Here is a 19,949-nt window from a genome sequence, read left to right as displayed (position 1 = left end):
GCCCCTCGTGCCCCGCGGGATCCCGCCCTTTCCCTGCAGGAGCAGCCGTGGGAGCGGGTTGTGGAGAGCTGCCCTTGCCGGTTAGGGTATTTGGCGCCTCCTTTCCTTGTAGGAGATGAACAGGCCACGTAGCCCTCTGGAAGGAGAGCGGGATGTTGCACGGAGCAGGTTTGCTTTTGATGTGCCTGTGAGTGCTGCTTTCTGCTGCTGGAGCATTAACTTTTTCCTCCAGATTATGGTTCCGTAGCGGAATGTTATTTAGGGACAGGATCAATGCTAGCACATTTTAAAGTGCAACATGTTCTTTTTCTGTGAATTCCTTTTTTTCTCCTCACTTTTTGAGTGCAAACTTCCCTGCCCTCTCCCAAAGCAAGCCCATTTGATGTTACTAAAGTTATTTCTCATCATTTAAAACAGTATATAGTTCTAAAATGTKTTTTTCTTCTGTCCTGCAGTGCCTCACATGTAGTTGTGTCTCTTGTAAAAAACTATCCGAATTATCTGATTGTAAATCTAGATAAGGTAAGTGACTTTTTACCTTCCTTGCCATTTTTTTTACCACAAACTATGGCATGGTGATTTTCCCTTTTTATATGCATATTTGTATTAGTTTGACTATTTTTTTTTTTGTTATACAAAAACAGTGACTTAGCTCTTGATCATGTTTATAATGATGTATTACACTATTAMATGCTATTGTKGGAAAAAATAGAAGGAGGCTTTTGAAGTTCTAAGCTTCTGTTCAGCTATTAAGAGTTCTTGAAGCTGTCAGCAGTCTGACATTAGCTTTTTTTTTTTTTAAAGTTTCATCGTGTTTTCTTGCAAAGTAGCTTTTCTTTAGAAATAAGATTTTTCGAAGTTATTTGAAGTACAAGCTTAATTAAGTTGGATCTGAGTGTGCTTATTCATTTCGATGAAGACTGTTTAATGATATTTTGTGGGGACTGTTTAATCGTATTTTGTGGGTAATTCTCTTTAGCTCGACTACTGTGCAAGCTTGAAGAATCTTGAAACCATCTCCAAAAAGGAAAATTACAAATTTATCCAGGTGAGGAAGCCTTCTCTTCTAGAGAACTTAAATTTTGGCAGACTWCTATCTCAAGGTAAGGGCAGTGTGGTCTCTGTAGCTCCCCAGARTGGAAGCCACCACCTGCCTTTATGGTACAGTTTGGGAATTAATTCCAGTTGTCACTGTGTGTCGTGCTCACATGGACCTGTCAGCACTTTCTGTATGCTCAATTTGTTAGTGAAATATTTCACTCGCTCTGAATGCAGAGGTCAGCATTCGTGTGGTCCATGCCAAAGTTGCATCTAACCACATTTTTAGATGGAAAGTATTGATTTATACAATTTAATTGCAACCTATTCCTTTGAAGAAAGAGAGATATTCAATAAAGTTATGATCAAACTTGAATTTCAGTTAAATAACTGAAGCTCAGCCTATGAGAGTTTACCAGAAATCTGGTGGTTTTAATAATGATTATTCTATCAGTTTAAAAGCAAGTTATAGGCCTAAAGAATTTGCTGAATATTTGCTCACAGGTGAGAAGCAAGTAAATAGCTTCTCAGCTTTTATTGAACTTCAAAAGTTGCTGTAGCTTCTGTTCTAAATGGAAGAATAGCTTTTTTAATATTAAAAGAGCTGATATATACATGTTTGTTTCTTTGTCAAGACTTTTCATATATATAGATATATATCTATATGATATATTCATATATATCTATGCATATGAATCTATATCATATATATCTGTATATGAAAAGTCTTGACAAAACAAGCAAACAAAAAAAAAAACCCACTTGATGGTGCCACTAGGTGCCACTGCCTGCCAGCCACACTCCAGTGACTTTATTTGCAGTAGGAAATTGTCATTGCGACTTCAGCGTCCAAGGCTCTTGCAACACAGTACTGTGTTTTGTGAATGATGATGTTTCTAGTGTTAAATAACAATGCAAACCCCAAAATGAAGCAAATACGCTTCTTGAGCAATAGCATCAATCACGAGACTTGCATCTGCTCTTGTTTTAGACATGGCATTGATGTATTGCCCCATACGTGTATCTATAAGTAAAAGAAAACATGTCATTTTATTTAAAAGTTTGGATATGAATATCTTATTTGCTCTCGTAGGGCATAAATTTGCATTTTGGTTGGGCACTTTTCTTTTGTCTTGCTACTAAAGAAAAAGCTGGCTAAGACTGTGGCTCAAGTACATAATGCATGCCTTGGAATACATGCTTTTATTGTAAAACTTTCCTATGCTGCTTTTATGATACTTTGTGACATTTGCTGCAGATTAAAGCCTACTATTTATGTATTGTTATCAGTAATCTTATTTATGTTTTTTCCCTTGTTCAGGGGGACATTTGTGAACCTCACTTTATAAAACAGCTTTTTGAAACTGAGAAAATTGATATAGTCCTTCATTTTGCAGCCCAAACACATGTAGGTGAGCACTGCTGCATGTCTTRCATTCATGAGATGCACTTGTTTGAAATGTTATGTCTATGCTTCTCATCCTTGTTCCTTTATATAAAACAAGGATACAGGGCCAGCTGTATCCTTTTATCAACTATATATTCTTGTACCAATTTTATCAAGTATATGATTTTAATTTTTAAGAGATTTACAACTTTAAGAGCTTCACCTAACTCTTGCCTATTTTGATCCCACACGAATGATAATATACATTAAATTTTATTTACATGCACACTGTAATAGAAGAGAAAAATTTTTAAATTTTTGCTTGACCGAGTTCAACCATAAAGCAAAGGCATAGAAGCTGAGAGGAAAGTGCCAAGATTCTAGGAAGAGATGGAATGAAATATACCTAAAACTGCCTATTCTCTATTGCCACCCTTCAGTAGGGAGAATTCCTTTCATCATAAGAAGTCCTTGAAGTATTTTCCAGAAAAATACTTCTCAAAATTGGCAAAATTGATGTGCACAGAATCATTASAGCAATGGCATAATTTTTACTGTATATTTAAGCTGTGTTTGAATGATAGTTTTCTTACTGAGATGGACTCTTCCTGGAGCAGAGTTATCCCGCCGTTTAAAGCTGCTTAGATCTGGTTGATCAGAATTGGTTAAGGCTGTTTCAAATGTGACTGTCTGTAGAGAGCAAAATTTGCTCCTAGTTGTAGCCTCTTTGTAGGACCAACTACTTTGTCTTGAATTAGGTGTAGAAAACTACAAGAATTCTTCATGTAATGATGTCCCTGCAGTCTGCCTATCCACTGTGTGGTGGTAAAGCACCACCAACAGCCTCCCATCTATATTGCTGCCTCTAAGATTTAGTAGGAACACTGTTACTTTAATGCTGGGCTGTATCTTGCTTGATCTTTTGCCTCATTCTGTTGCCCAATTTAATCATTTTTTTTCCCCCTGTAGATCTCTCATTTTGGCATGCCCTAGAGTTCACCTACGTGAATGTTTATGGCACTAATGTGTTGGTTGCTGCTGCATATGAAGCTAATGTGGAGAAGTTTGTTTATGCCAGTACAGATGAAGTGTATGGAGGTAGCGTTGATGAGGTGAGTTTGAAAGTGCATCAAGATTTTTCTAGCTTTACTGGATGCAGTATTGAAAAATCGTACATAAAATGAGTAATTTTCCTCTGTAAATGGAGTTCCTTTTTGTTTTTCTCTAGAAAAATGGAGTTTAGAGAAACGGAAGTAAGAATCCATTTTATTTAAATCTGAAAGCTCAGTGTTTAGCTGTGGTGCTCAGTGGCAATATGATTTTGAAGAAGCCTGTTGAGAACCTGCTACTTTGAGGCTTTCTGTGAGAGATGTGTAAAAATACACCACTGATATTCTGACCACTTCCAGTGCTTGAAAACCAGACTATCTTGTGTTAATCCTCTGCTTTAGTTGAGATTAACTTATTCAAACTGTTGTTCTTGGATGTCCATTTCAGTAGCAACTGTAGTTTTAAGTGAGGCTTTATAACTTCCTAAGACTTACCCGGGCAAGGTTGTCTTTTGATTGCAGGAATTTGATGAATCTTCACCAAAGCGCCCGACAAATCCCTATGCCTCCTCAAAAGCAGCTGCAGAATGTTTTGTGCAGTCCTACTGGGAAAGGTACCAAGTAAGTTAATGCAAGCTTCAAAAACGCTGCAGCTTGAACTTAACAGCATYTATACTGTATTCACTAGCTCACAGAAGAAAAATTAGCAGTGGATAACACAGTGCTYATGGCATCAGAGGGTGTCCATCACTCTTATTTGTGGAGGTAGCAAAGAGATGGGAAAGGGGCAAGCACCCTGTAATACCTAAAATGCTGATATATCTCATATATCTCACTATATATATAAATATATATAAAAACCCTGTAATACCTAAAATATTCTCTTAAATAAAATGGTTAAAAGAATATTAACAATTAAAAAGCTTGACGGAAATCTGTATACAGAAATAAAGTATGTACAGTCGTAAAGAAGTAAAATATGTCCTTCTGTATAAAGAATTAAAATATAAAATATATGGATTATAGTGAAACTAAAAAATTATTATTCAGATTTGTTTGAGGAGAAGTATTTCACTTTGAATGCTTCAGGATTTTTTTAATTTGTTTTTTAAGTGTCCTTTTACGAAGTTACTCTTCACACAAAGTTAACTTGAATATGACGTTAGTAACTCTGAAGTCTTTACCTGGGATAAAACTTAGAGTAGATAATAGATAACAGAAAGCAAGTCTTTACGCAACCATATACAGACAGGTAAACATTTGTGTAGTGTTCTGTGGTTGATCCCTAGTAAGACCAGGGAACACTTGTCCCATATGTTGCCTGACAAGCTGAGAGACCCATATGTATTTGACAGAAGTTTATATAGTGCAGTATATTAATGTACGTAACATTTCAGATTTTTGATTAGGAGTAGCTGTTTTGCTTGTCATAACTCTGCAAAAATTTTTACTTGTAAATATTTGACTTCTTACGTAATCATATGCATGTTTAATACTCCTCAGTTTCCAGTTGTTATCACACGGAGCAGTAATGTTTATGGACCACACCAATATCCAGAAAAAGTAAGTTAACTGTATGTTTTGCTCTATGCTTCAGTGCAGTATAAATTGAGGTTTTAGAGTGATAATTATTCCTTTTTTCTTCTTTTTCCTTCATAAGAATGCATTTATCCATGTTTGTACTCTTCAAATAAGCTAGCTCTTCCGCCAAATTTCTTAATATTAAAGCCTGTGTGTATTGTGTAGAGTTATTGTGCTGACTTTATTTCCTATGTTAGGCTTAGGAAAAAAAGCAACTATATTGTACAAAATACTCAAATACTCTGCTTACAACAGGAAAAAAATGAATACTTGTAATTTCTTGGCTTGATGCATTCTTTGATTCAYTTAAACCTCAAAATACTGAAGATTATTGAAATGCTTTGCTTAATGTGACTTACTGGTGAAGCATCTCATTCTCTGTAGAATAGCAGGTTCTAAAATAAGTAGTTTAACAATTTTCTTGTTTAAATGTTTAGGTTATTCCAAAGTTTATCTCTTTGTTGCAACAGAACAGAAAATGGTATGTAACTTGCTGCTTTATGTGTGTATGTGCATGCCTGCTGTGTCTTGCCATTTTGAAACGGTGGTTATAATCATAATTAGGAGCTATGGCTCGGAAAACCAATTATTTCTTAACTATGCTATAATAGTGGACTTGTTTAACAACCGACATTTTTTCCTTAAGGAGTTTGCAAGCAAGCTATTTAATTTATCTTCATATAACTTTAAATTGAATGCTTCTATTTAATAGTCTGCATTTAAGCAGTTTTGCTGTTAAAAGATTAACAAGATTATTGTTTTTTTCTTAAGCTGTATTCATGGTTCTGGACTTCAGAGAAGGAATTTCCTTTATGCAACCGATGTAGTAGAAGCATTCCTTACTGTTCTGAAGGAGGGGAAGCCAGGTGAAATTTATAACATTGGAACTAATTTTGAGATGTCCATTGCCCAGCTTGCTAAGGAGCTAATCCATTTAGTGAGTAAACAGTTTGATGCTTTTTCTTAGGACTCTTTGGATTCTTGAAGAGTTGCGCTGTAAACCTTTGGTAACACTGAAATGCAAACTTACAGCAATCCTGAACTGAGTGCAAGGGGCATAACGAGTGAATGCTGTTTGACTCCCCATGCTATTTGCTACAGTTTTTATTTGAGAATGTAGCACTGTTTAAGTTACGAATGTTTAAGAGCTTGCATGTGGCAGAAACATTACTGGAAACATTTGAAATAGTTTGGTAACTTCACCAGTCTGACAGTTCAGTTTGTACAGAAGAAAATTTCCCTTGACATAGTTAACTATTGATAACAAATTAAATTTTAAACGTATGTAAAAAGTCAGTGTAAGAGATGTGGGTTCTCCTTCCCAGATAAAGAAGACCAGTTCAGAATCTGAAATGGAGCGTTGGATGGACTATGTCAAAGACAGGTAAGAAAATTGTGTAGCCTGAGCAGGATAGTTTTATTCTGAAAGTGTCTGGGTCTCCTGTTTGGTATAATTTTTCTGTGAAAGAGTTTCTGCCCTGCAGAAAAGGAGACCTTAAGGTTATTTTGCTTTAGTAACTTATTTTTAAATGGATTTTACATCTATTAACAGTAGATGATACTATAGAAAAGTGAACTTTTTTTAAGCTTTAGGACAGAATTTTGCAGTTAAGTGCACTATGTGCTGTTCATCTCGAAAGGCTGGCTGTTTTTCAATCTTCTCAGTAATGAAGTCTGCATTAGGAAAGGGATAGGTTTTGCATAGCAGCTAAAGGTTGTATTAATGGCATTTTTGGTTCTCCTCAAGCTTTGGAAGTTTGAAATTAACAGGGCTTGCTCAGTTTTGGATATCTTCGCTAAGGCCAAAGAGAAATAAGCCTCACCTCACCTACCCGCTTACATAGGGTAGTTAATTTTAGATTCCTATCTTGCTCTTGAAATTACTCTTCCAAATGTAGACTTTGAGGTGGCAAAGCTAAGGCAGCAGCAAAATGAGATGGTTTTCATAAGTCTGCTTTTGCTGTGTGCTTCTGTTTGTCCTTAGCCTGAGGTTTGGTTTGGCTCTGTTCCCCTCCTTGCATTTCTTCTCTGCAGCGCCAATGAGTCCCTGCTTGCTTTGATTCTATTGCTCCAGAGTGATCAAATAAAGATACCTGCTCATAGCAGGTGAGTGTTACAGGGGGCTTTAGCACTGTGGCTCTGTTGGTTTCATCAGGAATTAATGTTTTCAACCAGCTTTTTTGGATACTTGCTGACTAAAGTGCTGCATTAATTGTTTACCCTCTGTTCACAGCTGGATTATAGCTTAGGTTGCTATCTTGACAGTGACTTCAAATGTTTTTTTCTCCTTTTGAGAGCAGGGAAGACATTTTCCACAAACTGCTTTGAATATATCATGGGGAATTTTGTGCAGGTTTTGTGACCATTTGGCTCGTATGTGATGTGTATTAGCCCTATCTTTTGCCTGTAATTTACTGGGTGGAAGAACATTTTTCTTAAGAAAACAATCTCCCCAATAAAGCATGCGGGTCTAGATAAGAATATGAATGCTGCCTATAATCCTACAGGTAAACGTAAATGCTCTTGGGAAGACTAACCATGTGGGATGTGTCTTTTGAAAATAATTTTGAGGCTTTATAGAGGATTTTGATTTCTTCTTACCAGTTAAAGAGTTAATAATAAGATACTTAGGAGGCATGTAGGTTACTTTCCATGGGAAAAATAGTCTTGTTTTGGTTGCTGAGTTTGACATGTTTAAATCATAGAATGCCCAAGGTTGGAAGGGACCTCAGAGGTCATCTAGTCCAACCCCCCTGCTCATGCAGGGTCACCTAGAGCACGTGGCACAGGGCTGCATCCAAGCGGGTTTTAAACATCTCCAAAGAAGGAGACTCCACAACCTCCCTGGGCAGCCTGTTCCAGGCCTCTGTCACCATCACAGTGAAGAAATGCTTCCTTAAGTTCCTGTGGAACTTCCAATGCTTCAGTTTGAAGCCATTTCCTCTAGTCCTATCGCTGGCCACCGCTGAAAAGAGGCCGCCCCCTCCTCCTCACTGCCTCCCTTGAGGTATTTATACACACTGAGCAGGTCCCCCCTCAGCCTCCTCTTCTCCAGGCTGAACAGGCCCAGCTCCCTCAGCCTTTGCTCATAGGGCAGATGTTCCAGGCCCCTGATCATCCTCGTAGCCCTGCGCTGGACTCTCTCCAGCAGCTCCACATCCCTCTTGTACTGGGGAGCCCAGAACTGGACACAGTACTCCAGATGTGGCCTCACCAGGACTGAGTAGAGGGGGACGATCACCTCCCTCGACCTGCTGGAGACGCTCTTCTTAATGCACCCSAGGATCCCRTTGGCCTTCTTGGCCACCAGGGCACACTGCTGCCTCATGGTCATCTTGTCATTCACCATATGACGCCGAGGTCCCTCTCTGTGGGGCTGCTCTCCAGCAGGTCCACCCCTAATCTGTACTGGTGCCCGGGGTTATTCCTCCCCAAGTGCAGGACCCTGCACTTGCCCTTGTTGAACTTCATGAGGTTTCTCACCGCCCAGTCGTCCAGTCTGTCCAGGTCCSTCTGGATGSCAGCRCAGCCCTCAGGGCTATTAGCTACTCCTCCCAGTTTGGTATCATCAGCAAACTTGCTGAGGGAGCACTCCAGCCCTTCATCCAGGTCGTTAATGAATAAGTTGAACAGGACCGGACCGAGAACTGACCCCTGGGGGACATCGCTAACTACAGGCCTCCAACTAGACTCCGCGCCACTGACAACCACTCTCTGCACCCTGCCATTGAGCCAATTCCTAATCCACCTCCCCATCCACTCATCTATCCCACACCTTTGGAGCTTGCCCAGGAGGATGCTGTGAGGGACAGTGTCAAAAGCCTTGCTCAAATCCAGATAGATGACATCCACCGCTCTGCCCTCATCTATCCAGCTAGATATTCCTTCGTAGAAGGTGATCAGGCTAGTCAAGCAGGATTTCCCCTTGGTGAATCCATGCTGGCTGCTCCTGAGCACCTTCTTCTCCTCCATGTGTCTGGAGACAGCAGCCAGGATGAGCTGCTCCATCACTTTCCCGGGGATGGAGGTGAGGCTCACCGGCCTGTAGTTACTTGGGTCCTCCTTCTTGCCTTTTTTGAAGACTGGAGTGACGTTGGCTTTCTTCCAGTCTTCCGGCACCTCCCCCTTTCTCCAGGACCTTCTGAAGATGATGGCGAGCGGCTTGGCTAGGACATCTGCCAGTTCYCGCAACACCCTGGGATACCTCAGATATATGTGCAGAGAGAAGCAGACCATTTAACTTTGCCGTATTTTAGTCCCAGTACCATGGGAGTGCTAGACTAGACTTCCCAACTATCAGACTGTAGCAGTAGAAGGCATGTGTAATACCTAAATAAAATATAGGGAATATTTTTCAGTGCTTAATTTTGCAGTTTGGGATTTGATATATTTGGTGTTACAGTTTTTATCCAGCTAATGAAGCACTGAATGACAATGCCTTGGAAGCCTATATGTACTAATGAAGAATTTGAATATCTGTGGGCTTCCAGGATGAAAAATGGCACCACTGGTATCAGGAAACGCTGGCTTGTGTAACAAGGGCCTGGGGAGCTGCACATGTGCTGATTAGCACAATTTCATTGGCAAAGATTGGGTTTTGCATTTCGTTTGCTAAGAAGACATTAATTCATATTTATTCTTGTCACTTCCAGGTAGTTGACTGCTCAAACCGAACTGTGGCAATTGTGTGCAGCTGCAGTAATGCATTTTGTGAAATTAATATAATTTGTGTTATGGGAATCCTCAAAATTGCAGCACATGTAATATGATCAAAGACAATGTGAAGTGCTGTGTTTCTAATTAATAAAGTAGTCTAAATTGTTTTCCTTGTTTGTTTCATACTTTCAGACCTACAAATGACCTGAGATACCCAATGAATTCAGAAAAAATGCACAACTTGGGATGGAGACCTAAAGTGCCTTGGAAAGAAGGAATAAAGAAAACAAGTACACTGACCTTTTATTTGGATATGATGCGAGGATCAAAAGGGAGAAGGGAAAATGGGTATATAACTTGATGAGATGCTAAGGAGAATGAACTTGGGCTTATTTTTAAGTAGTCAATTTACCTATCTGTTTAAGAAAATAATCACAGTGCAATAGTATTGGGCATCTCTCCTTAATGCTAAAATAAGTATTCGACCAAGACTCTAAAGATGTTAGGTGTTTGGGATCTTACAGATTAGCATTTTGTACAAAGAGTTATTCTTCTCTTGTTACCCCTGCAACACTTTGCAAGGGAATCTTTGAATTTTCCTTCTGTTTTGCCTGTTCAGTTTGATTCACCAGCACTCTCTTTCCCCCAGTTGAATGGTACAAAGAGAACTTTCACAACTGGAAGAACGCGGAGAAAGCACTGGAGCCCTTTCCTGTGATGGAGCCGTTTGCACAGCTGAATATTCCATAAGGTGGAGGAGAAGCAGAGGAATTATTCTACCTCACAGCATCTTTTTCTTTTTGAAATCTGTAATCAAGTGACCACGCTAAACTTTTTATCATATTAAAGATATGTGAACTGTTAYGAGCGGAGAGCTACAGTACCGCATGGCTTGGGAAGGGCTTTTAGCACTTTATTGGTTAATTTTGGCTCTTGGTGCAATACTAGATCCCCATTTTGTATTGATTTGTTTTAAAGAATTGTACATGATGAAGAATTTTTATAACACTGCAAACTTATAGCTAATGTCAAACTGCCTTATTGATTTAGAATATTATGATTTTGACTAGTATGACTTCCAATTAYGTTTTTTATTCTGAAATCTTTTATCTATATTAGTCTAGTTTTTGCAGTGTAATATATTTGTTTTGCCGTAGTCATGTGTTCTATTTTTAATTAAGGGCCAAAGAAGCTCAAGAGTATAATGCAGTTGATAAAAGCTACATATTAATCCCAGATGTTTCACAGTTCTTTGTTGGTGCATTATTACTTTTTGTAGATGTCTGGTAAAGACTATACATAATCTAAATGTCTCTTCCTTTTTCCCTTTGCCTCTCCTTTTCTTCCTTTCCTGTTTTCCCTTCACTTCCCTCCCCTTCCTCTGGGAAGAAGAGAAAAAAAAAGGCAGTAGCTGTTATTGAATTTTATGGAACCCTTTTTTTTGTGTGTGTGTCTGACTTGAATAATCTCTTTACAGTATTACAGAGTTTATTTAATTTTAAATTCCTTTTCCCTAGAATTAAGGAATTGTAATAGTTGGGAAAGACCTTCAAGATCATCAAGTCCAACTATGAACCCATTACTATCTCTGTAACTGTGACAAACTTGAAATCCTGCACCACAGTTAACATTCCATTGATGCCTCTTTTTTTGATATGATCATCATTTACAGAAAAAAGCCTAAACTGTTTTTTGGTTTTATTTTTTTTTACTCTCCAGTGGATTGTGGGTTGGCAYATCTTACATTGTGCCACAAGTCTTCAAGTATTTTTTTAATTATGAAACAATATTTTAGTTTCCCTTTAAAAATGTGAGGAAACTTCAGTTCTGTAAATGTGTAAATTAGTATCTTTTTCAAAGTTGTTTATTAATAAAAATTATGTTTGTTTCCTGGCTTTTGTCAATAACTTAAGCTATGCACATACACAGGAGCTGAAAACCTAGGCAGCGGTGCTTTTAGATTGGTGAATTCCTGTCCTGTTCTGAAGAAACTTAGCTGGCTCCCAAGCTTGTTTCTTGATAGTTATGTTGATAGGGGAGAACTTGCAGCAATATGTCGGGAAAATTACAGCTCACTCTAAAAATGCAGCTATTTGCAGTGTTTTCCTCTGTAACTTCAATGTAGGTAGAAGGCTGTAAGTTTGTCCTTTCTACCACTACACAARCAACTGAACGCTACAAGCTAAAGCCAACTATTTAGCTCACAGCTACTYCTGCCTTTGGACCAGAATACCCCTGAGGCTCTGCTCATAATAGGCCCCCTCTTTRAGGGTAAAGTTCACCTTAAAAGAAGAAGCTTCAATAATAAGCTCTGCAACAAAGGCACATTCCATGTTGAGGAACATAAGGATTGAAGATAATGTTTCTGTGGCAGTGTAGGGTGGTGGTAATAACACTGTTCTCCACCAGAACTGTAATACACTTGTGGGGGGGAGTTCTTATGAAATTTGGTAAAGGTAGCTCTTATTCACATCTATTCATGCAAAGAGACTGAGTCCATCTTTTTGCTTCAGAATGCAAGAGGCTTTTGAAAAAAAATTAGCTTGTGATGAAGCGTTACCCTATTAGAGGCAAGATGCAGCCTGATGGGTTTTTTGAACAGATCTCTGTAAGWATTCTGACTTTTTAGATGAAGATACTGACAGCTCTGTAATTGTCTAAACAAACTATTTTTAAAGTGGATTTTTGAAAGTCTTTTTGATTTTTAATGGAAGTTGTTTTCCTGGTCTACTTGATGATTTAATCCTGGCAAGTTTTTGAGATATTGGCTTTGTGGTTTTGCTTTTTTCTTTCTCCGATTCCCCCACCCCATGTTTCTTTTATGCAGAAGATTTTTGCTTTGTGCCACTTGGCTACTGCAGGCCAGGTTGCCTTAGCAGTTGAATGCTCTGGGGAGAACTGCTTTTTTTCAGGGAGAAGTCGATCTGCTGTTAAATAATAACAGCTTGTTTTGCTATTAGCCTTCTGGCCTCTGCTGGAGAAAGAGGCAGAGGGTGAACTGATGAATTGCTAATGTGAAGAAGTGTATTTTTTTTTTTTGCTTTTTTTCTACTGTTTTTACGTGGGAAGGGTAAGAAGCGGCTCGTGTGTGGAACAAAAAGACAGCCATGCAAAATGCAGCAGACAGGGCCATCTTTGGCTCACCGTTGTCCAGGTTAGGGTCACAGGACAAACTGAAGTTACACCATTAAGAAAATTAATGCAGTGGATGAACACGCATGTCACCRAAATTGGTGAAGGCTTCTTCAAGGRTAAGGCTGAGTTTTGCCTGGAAGGGCAGGTTCTGAGCAACTTCAGAAACTGAGGGTTTCATTCCAAGTGCTTTGACAGGTGAGAAGCTCCCACTTGGGAGATTAGCTGGGGGCAGCCCTTGTCATTCCTAGGCCCAACTCTTTTGGGGGATCACTGTGGGGGAATAGATCAGCTTTTCAGGAATCACCCGAGATCTACGCTTGTGAACCTAACACATTGTGAGGAAAATGCTGCGTTATCTTTGTACACTAAGCTGCAATCCAGCAGATCCCTTGTTGAAGGAGCTCAAAAAGAGGGAGTTTGGAAGAAGAGGGTGAAACAGAAAGCCAAGATGGCAACTGCTGGTGTGGCCCTTCCCTGTGAGCCATGAGGCCTCTGGGGCCTTGCTGTGGGAGCTGGGTCGGGACTGCGCACACGGGCTGGCACTTGCGCTCTCCAGCTTCACTTTAACCTCAAGCCCAGGGTGCTTAATTTGACCTTGTGCCCTGGGTGTTTTTACTCTTTTAGTCAAGTGCCCCTTGGTTTGATGGGATCACGGTTGTGGTTGAGACCAAGTTGCGGTGTCGCAGCGGGACGGGGAAGCCAACAGCTTTTCTTGTCTCACCCTGCCCCTCACTAGGATGGGGTGGGGAGATGGTGGCTGAAAAGCCCCGCTTTGTACCAGTGATTCTATTCTGAGAGGTGCAAAGCACCACAAACTCAGGTCCCCATTAAAACAGAACCAAAACTAGCTTCAGTTTTACTGAGAGTGCCATTTTGCTACGGCTTTCTCCTGATGCTCTCCCTAAATAGCCACAAAGTGCTAACATATTTCCACTGCTCAGTTGCTGAAATTCTTGTACAAAAGATGAAGTTTTGCTGAGGGGGCATTTTTTAAACATACGCTATCTAACTCTGAATCTTTTTTCCTTATCATCATTAATTTTTATTTCTGTTGCCTCTCCTGGCAAAAACAAACATTTCTGAGTGTAATAAAAATCAGGAACAATCAGGAACCTGTTCATGTGTAATAGCGTTGGTTTTTGTGGTAACCCGTACGGAAACGCTCATGTCAGGAAGTCTCAACTTCCATGCATGTAATCACACTTTTGGAGTTTGCCCGTGCCAAAGATCACCAGATTATGTAGCTGTCTCGGTACGAGACGCGCTCATTAARTGATCACATTCATCATTTCCAGCAGAACAGTCATTGCCAGGGGCAGTGGAAAGTCATGAGAATATGACATTTTTGTACTCGCGTGTTGTTGTTGCTGCACCTCTGCTCTCGTGGTGGTTAAACCAAAGCTTTTTTTAATTGAAAATTTTGTTTTCAGTCACTAGGGAAGGAACTAGGGATTGCTGACCCAATTGCCCTGTCTCTGCATCTCAAAATATGTCTCATTTCCAGATCTACAAAGTATGGATTTCAACTAAAAAGACCTGAACTCCATTTGTTTGCACAATTCCTTGAAGTGGGTTATTAGCGGAGAACTAACAGGTACTTTCGAGCTTATATTGCTCGTTTATTTAGGTTTTACGTGGTGTTAGTGCCCGAACTAGGTGTGCCCGGCGGGAGGGGGCGCCCACGCTGGGCCCGCGCGCGCTCCGCACGTTGTTCATCGCGGGGCTGATCGGGGGCACCGGGAGAAACGGCCCCATTTTGGCACAATCACCGAATTAACGGCGGAAACGCCTGTGTATCGAGACTGCCCCTAAGGCTGAGCACGAGCCGAAATAGCTCAGTTGGGAGAGCGTTAGACTGAAGATCTAAAGGTCCCTGGTTCGATCCCGGGTTTCGGCAGAAGCTTTTTTTTCTCGTTCTTTCTTCCTTTTTGTTCTTTCATTTCTCTGTTGCCAGCGCTCARGAAGACCCCAGTCGCTCTCCAAAACCTCGAGCCAACATCAGTTTTCAGGCATCTCTCTCTTGCTCTGGTGTCTGTGTGTAGCTGAAGCCATTCCTGTTTGAGATTAAAGAACACAGAGTTTAAAGAACAGCCTTTAAGGTCAGAAAAGCCTAGAAATTAAATGTAGTCCAAMGCCTCCTGCCCCTTTCTTAAAAACTTTCCTGTTTGTAACAGTAACATGGCCTTTTCTAAAACATTATCTTTAAGGAGGGCACGTCTTTGTGATCCCAATACATCAAGAGGCGTAAAATTCACTARTTCCCCTGATAATTCTTTTGCAACCGCTCCAAGTATGTTCCTTATCTCAATTTGAATCTGCCATCTTTTCTGGTTATCTTTGCTGCTAACTCCTTTCCTTTCTAGGACAGAGATCCCTTCAGAATCTGGTGTCTGGTCCTCATGAAGGCTTGTTAGTCAAGTCATCACCCTGCCCCCGTTTTGAAACACCAAATGAATCAACATCTTGGTATCTCTCCCTTTACAGACCCTTTTTCCTGCTTTCAGACAATCTTTTCGCAGCCTTTTCAATATATTGACACCAGAGCCCTATGCAGAAAAATGCCTCCCAGTGCTGGCGTCACCCCTATGAGTAACTTCTCCCAAGTTGTGTTTGCTCCTGGGGGACTGGCCTTGTGCTGTGTGGTCACAAGGCGGTTGCCTGGGGTCCAGGACTTGGTCCCGGGCCTTTATCTACCAGGACAGCCATGGCCTGTATGGGCCACACTGGAAAGTTAGGTCTGGACTTCCACAGCGTTCCCTGAAGTGCCAGTAAAGGCCCGGGCTCTTCCCCACTCCTGGGTTCTTGCTTTCCATCTGGGTTCCTCGATGTGTGCAGGTTTGACAGTTACACCCTGTAATTTTGTATAAAATGTCTGTTCTTAAAATTAGAGCAGTGATAGCAATTATCTTCTCAGAGTCTGTGAAAGTAAATCACAAATTTTTGTGAAACACTGAAACACCAAGGGCAATAGGCATGGGGACACTGAGCAGGGAATCTAATTTTTGTTGGGATTTGGAGAGCATGTTTGATAAGGCCTCAGGTGGAAGAAGAGGGCAAATTAAGTATTGCAGAGATAATCKTAGCTCTGGTATTTCTGAACTTCTGCCTGTCTGTTTGTACAGGTTTGATGCAGGTTTCTCATGTGATTTGGCAGGCTCCAGGAAAATAACCCCCAGTGTTGGTGCTTTGTTGCTTTCATGTCACACCACATCCAGACATTTTTCATTCAGCTTTATCTGCTTTACACYATCTTTTTGTCAGCATGGCTGCTTTCTAGGTTTCTTCTTGCCAGTGAACATCTCTATTTCCATTTATTTTTCTCTTAGCTCRTTTCTCCATGCTGAACCCCCTGCTAGGAAGCAGATGCAGGCTGCTTTCATGTCCACCTCACTAAGCCTTTATTTTATAATCACAGGGTTCCTTATGTGCAGCTGGGGAACTTCTTTGCCACCACAGATACGGTTGCAAATGTCTTTAAAATGAGCACCAGGCACCAAAGCCTCACAGGGATTCAGAGGAAAGTCATGATTCATAGTGAGGTTTCAGCCTTAATCAAACATTCACTATCTGGTAGATTGGGCTGATATATATATGTATGTATTTCTTTTTTTCTCTTTTTTTATGACTGTCTTTGGCTACTGAGTCACTGTTTTAGGTGAATAAAAACCACGGCATCGGCAGCTCCGGAGAGACGTATCACACACACCAGCTCCAGTGCTCTCCCAAGTGCAACAGCTTGCAAAAACTTGCTATGACATATGATGAGGAAGCTTAAGGTTTACCTTGAAATACCTTGTATTTGGTTTTTAAAACAGCAGCCAGTTGTATTGCATTGGCTTTCTGGGGGTTTTAGCATGGCTTTTGCTCAGGCCACRTGCTCCTTCTCCTCCTCCATGTCCCCAGACTTGCACATCTACATCTAAAAGTCCCCCTCCTTGTCCCTCTGGACAGTTTCTGCACCTAATGTTGGTTACTGTCCCGTCTGCCTCTCAGCTCTGAATAAATTTTACTCATTCTTACGTGTGGCAAATATTCCTTATTTTTGCAGTGAAAATTGGGTTTGTCTGTTAGAAAAAAAAAATTCTGTTTCTTAACTATTTTCCTGCCTTTGACCTCTGAACCTTTTTCAGACATCTACTAAAATTTAGATACATGGCATGATCAATTCAAATGATTTYGCTATTCCCATAGAAGAACTAGAATGATGTTTTTCAGCTTTCTGGGAAAGAAATCTATTTAAAACAAAAGCCAGAGCTTTCAGCTGTTTATACATTTCCAGGATCTGGCACTCTGCATTCAAGTCTTCAATATTTTTTTCCATGAGAGGGGAAGTTAGGAGAGATTTATTCCATTTCAGTCTATCTCAGGAACTTCTTGTAAAGCAACTCTTTCTGATCCAGGTCCTGGGAAGTTTGAGGCGTTTGTTTATTTATTTATTTATCACCTTTTCACTAGCAGTGTATCACRGGGCTCCTGCTTGGTGTTTTTGCAATAAGGGTACATGTAATGCAGAACAGTTAACAAGGCAGATTTTATACAGCTAAATGACTCTTTATCTTCCATCTTGCTATGATTACCAATGTTATCTTTATTCCTTGGGGGTCCTCAGGGGAACAGCATGTTTTCTGTTTGGCCGTGTACTCGTCTGCTTGTTTAAAGCAAGGCAGCATTCATTACTTTGACCAAAAATGTTCTTGGGACTTAGCCCACATGACACGAAGGATAAATATCTTTTGTTTCATTTTAGATTTCCTGTTAGGATAAATACTGGTTTTGGTATCTTGAATAAAAAGTGTGAGGGAATTGTATGTTCCGGAACTGTCTCTAGAAGGACTAACATAAAAGCAGAGCATTGAAGTTTTCTGATATTATCTCGAGTACTATGTGTGCACTGTCTTTCAAATTATTTTTATGTGGTACAGAGTCTGATCTGCTTTATGGCTTCATTTTTTTTTTGTTGTGATTCAGACAAATTCTTGCACTACTGAATCATAGAGCTGAGGGGCCTCTCTCATACCCTTCTCATGCTGATCTCTCACACAGTTCTGGCTATATATGTTTGGTGAAAGATAGGTCATTAAGACTGCAGTTTATTTGACAGCTTTTGCACATTATCTCTAAAGATTMATGTGTGTCAAAACTAGAATATGAAAATATTTCACATTTCACGTCACATTTTGTCAACCAACATGAATCTGCTGTGCAGAAATTGTGTAGTCTCCTCCCATAGTCATTTTGAGTAGGATTCATCTCACTTAAGTGTAGACAGTATTCAGTGCTGGCTGAGACTGAACTGGTCTCCCTGGCCTCCCTGTAGGCTCAAGGGAGAGAAACTGGAATGGAGAGGGGTCACCTCAGTTCTCCAAGATGCCTGTCCAAGCATGGGATGAGTCACCCTGTAGAGACGGTTGTGTCTCTTCACTGATTAGTTAGGAACCACATGATAATTGGGATTTAGCTCTCAACTTATGGATACTTATGGTTTATATATGTAAGGTGCCTATGGCACCTCATACTGTTTTCCTGCCTTTATGGCCAGTCTGGGTTAGAAGACACAGAAGTGACTGAAGTTAAGAAAATCTTTGGACAGTTTTTTAGACAGTCTTTAGACATATGGTAACTACAGCTCTCAAACAAGGTAGTAAGACAGAAATTTTGCAAAGGAAATGAAATGTTTATAAATTATCTTGGACAAAAAAAACCCCACTACAATAAGGCAATGTCTGGCTTAAAAATATAAAAATTCATATAAAAATATAAAAATGCATTTCTAAATAATGCTCATGGCTGTGGAAAGTTCTAGCAGAGGTGACTCAGATATCTGTTGTATTAAAGTCATGTAGGATTTCAGGAGCTTTTTAARTGGATTGTATATATTGTGTGCTTCAGCTAGCAAGTCTCGGAGAGGACAGAAGAAAAGGGTCACCAGGTTTGGAGCTGTGGAAACGGGAGTTTGCAAGCAGTGGGACTTGTCAGCTTCAGACTTGTGAAGGGTAAGTTCAGTTGGGCCTAAAGACTCATTTCAATGAGGAATCTAGAGTGGATTTGGCCGTCTAAAGGTAGTCCTCTAAGGTATATTGAGTATTACTGGGGAAGCACTTTAGGTTTCCCTTACAGTAAGCAAATGGAGAAAGTTATGCCTTTGTTTGATGCAGTTCATCCCCTTCTAATGCAGGGATAGAAAACAAGTCAAGGGAATTGCACCCTGAAAACATCTGTTTCTCTCCATTAAGAGAGGAGCCTACAAAGGACGCCTAGGGTGACCAGTTACATGCAGCTTATCAGTAGATATCTAATGTCAGATGAGATAAAATTYGCCCTCTAGGTCACTAGGAAGTCTGCTGATAAGGCCAGGGGAAGATTGATGAGTGGACTTCCCAAAACAAGGAAAACTTGAGTAAACAGAGTCCAGGGTGGCGGGATACAAGCACAGGAGCCTTGTGGCTGCYGAGAAAAGGAAAAGCATCCAAGGTTGTGCAACTGTCTTTAAGACATGTTGAATTCCTGGCTGTGATCCTCTTGTATATTGTCTGTGAGGCCTGGTTAGATAACCCCTCTCTGAATTACCCTTCTGTTCTAACAATGTATGGATATATTATAGCTAGTATGTTGGTTTTCAGTGAGACTTCTAAAGGAAAGGAAGTCTGCACATTAAAAAGGCCTTGGATAAATAACATAAATGTGAGAGGGTGAATGCTGATGAGACTGTTCATCTCAAGAGGCACTTTGTGTGACAGGATCATGAGATCTCCAGGGCTACTCGGCACGGCCAGACTTTGTACTTGTCCTCCAAGTCACAGGGCAGTGAGATCAAGAGTGYGGTTATGAAAGGGTGATGACTTGTGTTGGAGGAGGGAAGGGAGAGGACACAGGTGAATAAGAGCCTGTACATGTGTTTGCATATATATAGGTGTATGAGAAGGGAAAAGCAAAATGAGAGGGGAAAGAAAAGTATGGAGAAGAGTCCTGGAGGTCTACACTTAAGAAAAGCAGGAGGGAATGGAGATGAACAGGGAAGGAAGGAAGGAAGGAAGGAAGGAAGGAAGGAAGGAAGGAAGGAAGGAAGGAAGGAAGGAAGGAAGGAAGGAAGGAAGGAAGGAAGG

The 19,949-nt window shown here is 40.4% G+C and overlaps 1 protein-coding gene and 1 non-coding gene across 2 annotated transcripts; both read left to right on the top strand.

Moving 5' to 3' along the window:
* Positions 1-112: 112 nt before the first annotated feature.
* Positions 113-11,049, top strand: TGDS (TDP-glucose 4,6-dehydratase). Its single transcript, XM_026040479.1, has 12 exons — positions 113-168; positions 456-522; positions 980-1,048; positions 2,360-2,450; positions 3,395-3,537; positions 3,997-4,095; positions 4,978-5,037; positions 5,493-5,536; positions 5,827-5,992; positions 6,381-6,439; positions 9,904-10,001; positions 10,361-11,049. Exons 1-12 carry the CDS (start codon positions 116-118, stop codon positions 10,459-10,461), a joined length of 1,050 nt encoding a protein of 349 aa, XP_025896264.1. The 5' UTR covers positions 113-115; the 3' UTR covers positions 10,462-11,049.
* Positions 11,050-14,670: 3,621 nt separating this feature from the next.
* TRNAF-GAA lies at positions 14,671-14,743 on the top strand. The gene has a single exon. It is a non-coding gene; the product is annotated as a tRNA-Phe (tRNA).
* Positions 14,744-19,949: the final 5,206 nt, after the last annotated feature.

Source organism: Nothoprocta perdicaria, unplaced genomic scaffold, assembly GCF_003342845.1.
Source record: "Nothoprocta perdicaria isolate Ctin4 unplaced genomic scaffold, notPer1 scaffold_259, whole genome shotgun sequence".
NCBI lineage: Eukaryota > Metazoa > Chordata > Aves > Tinamiformes > Tinamidae > Nothoprocta > Nothoprocta perdicaria.
Note: the sequence above shows the minus strand (reverse complement) of the source record. Positions and strands in the feature narration are given on the sequence as shown.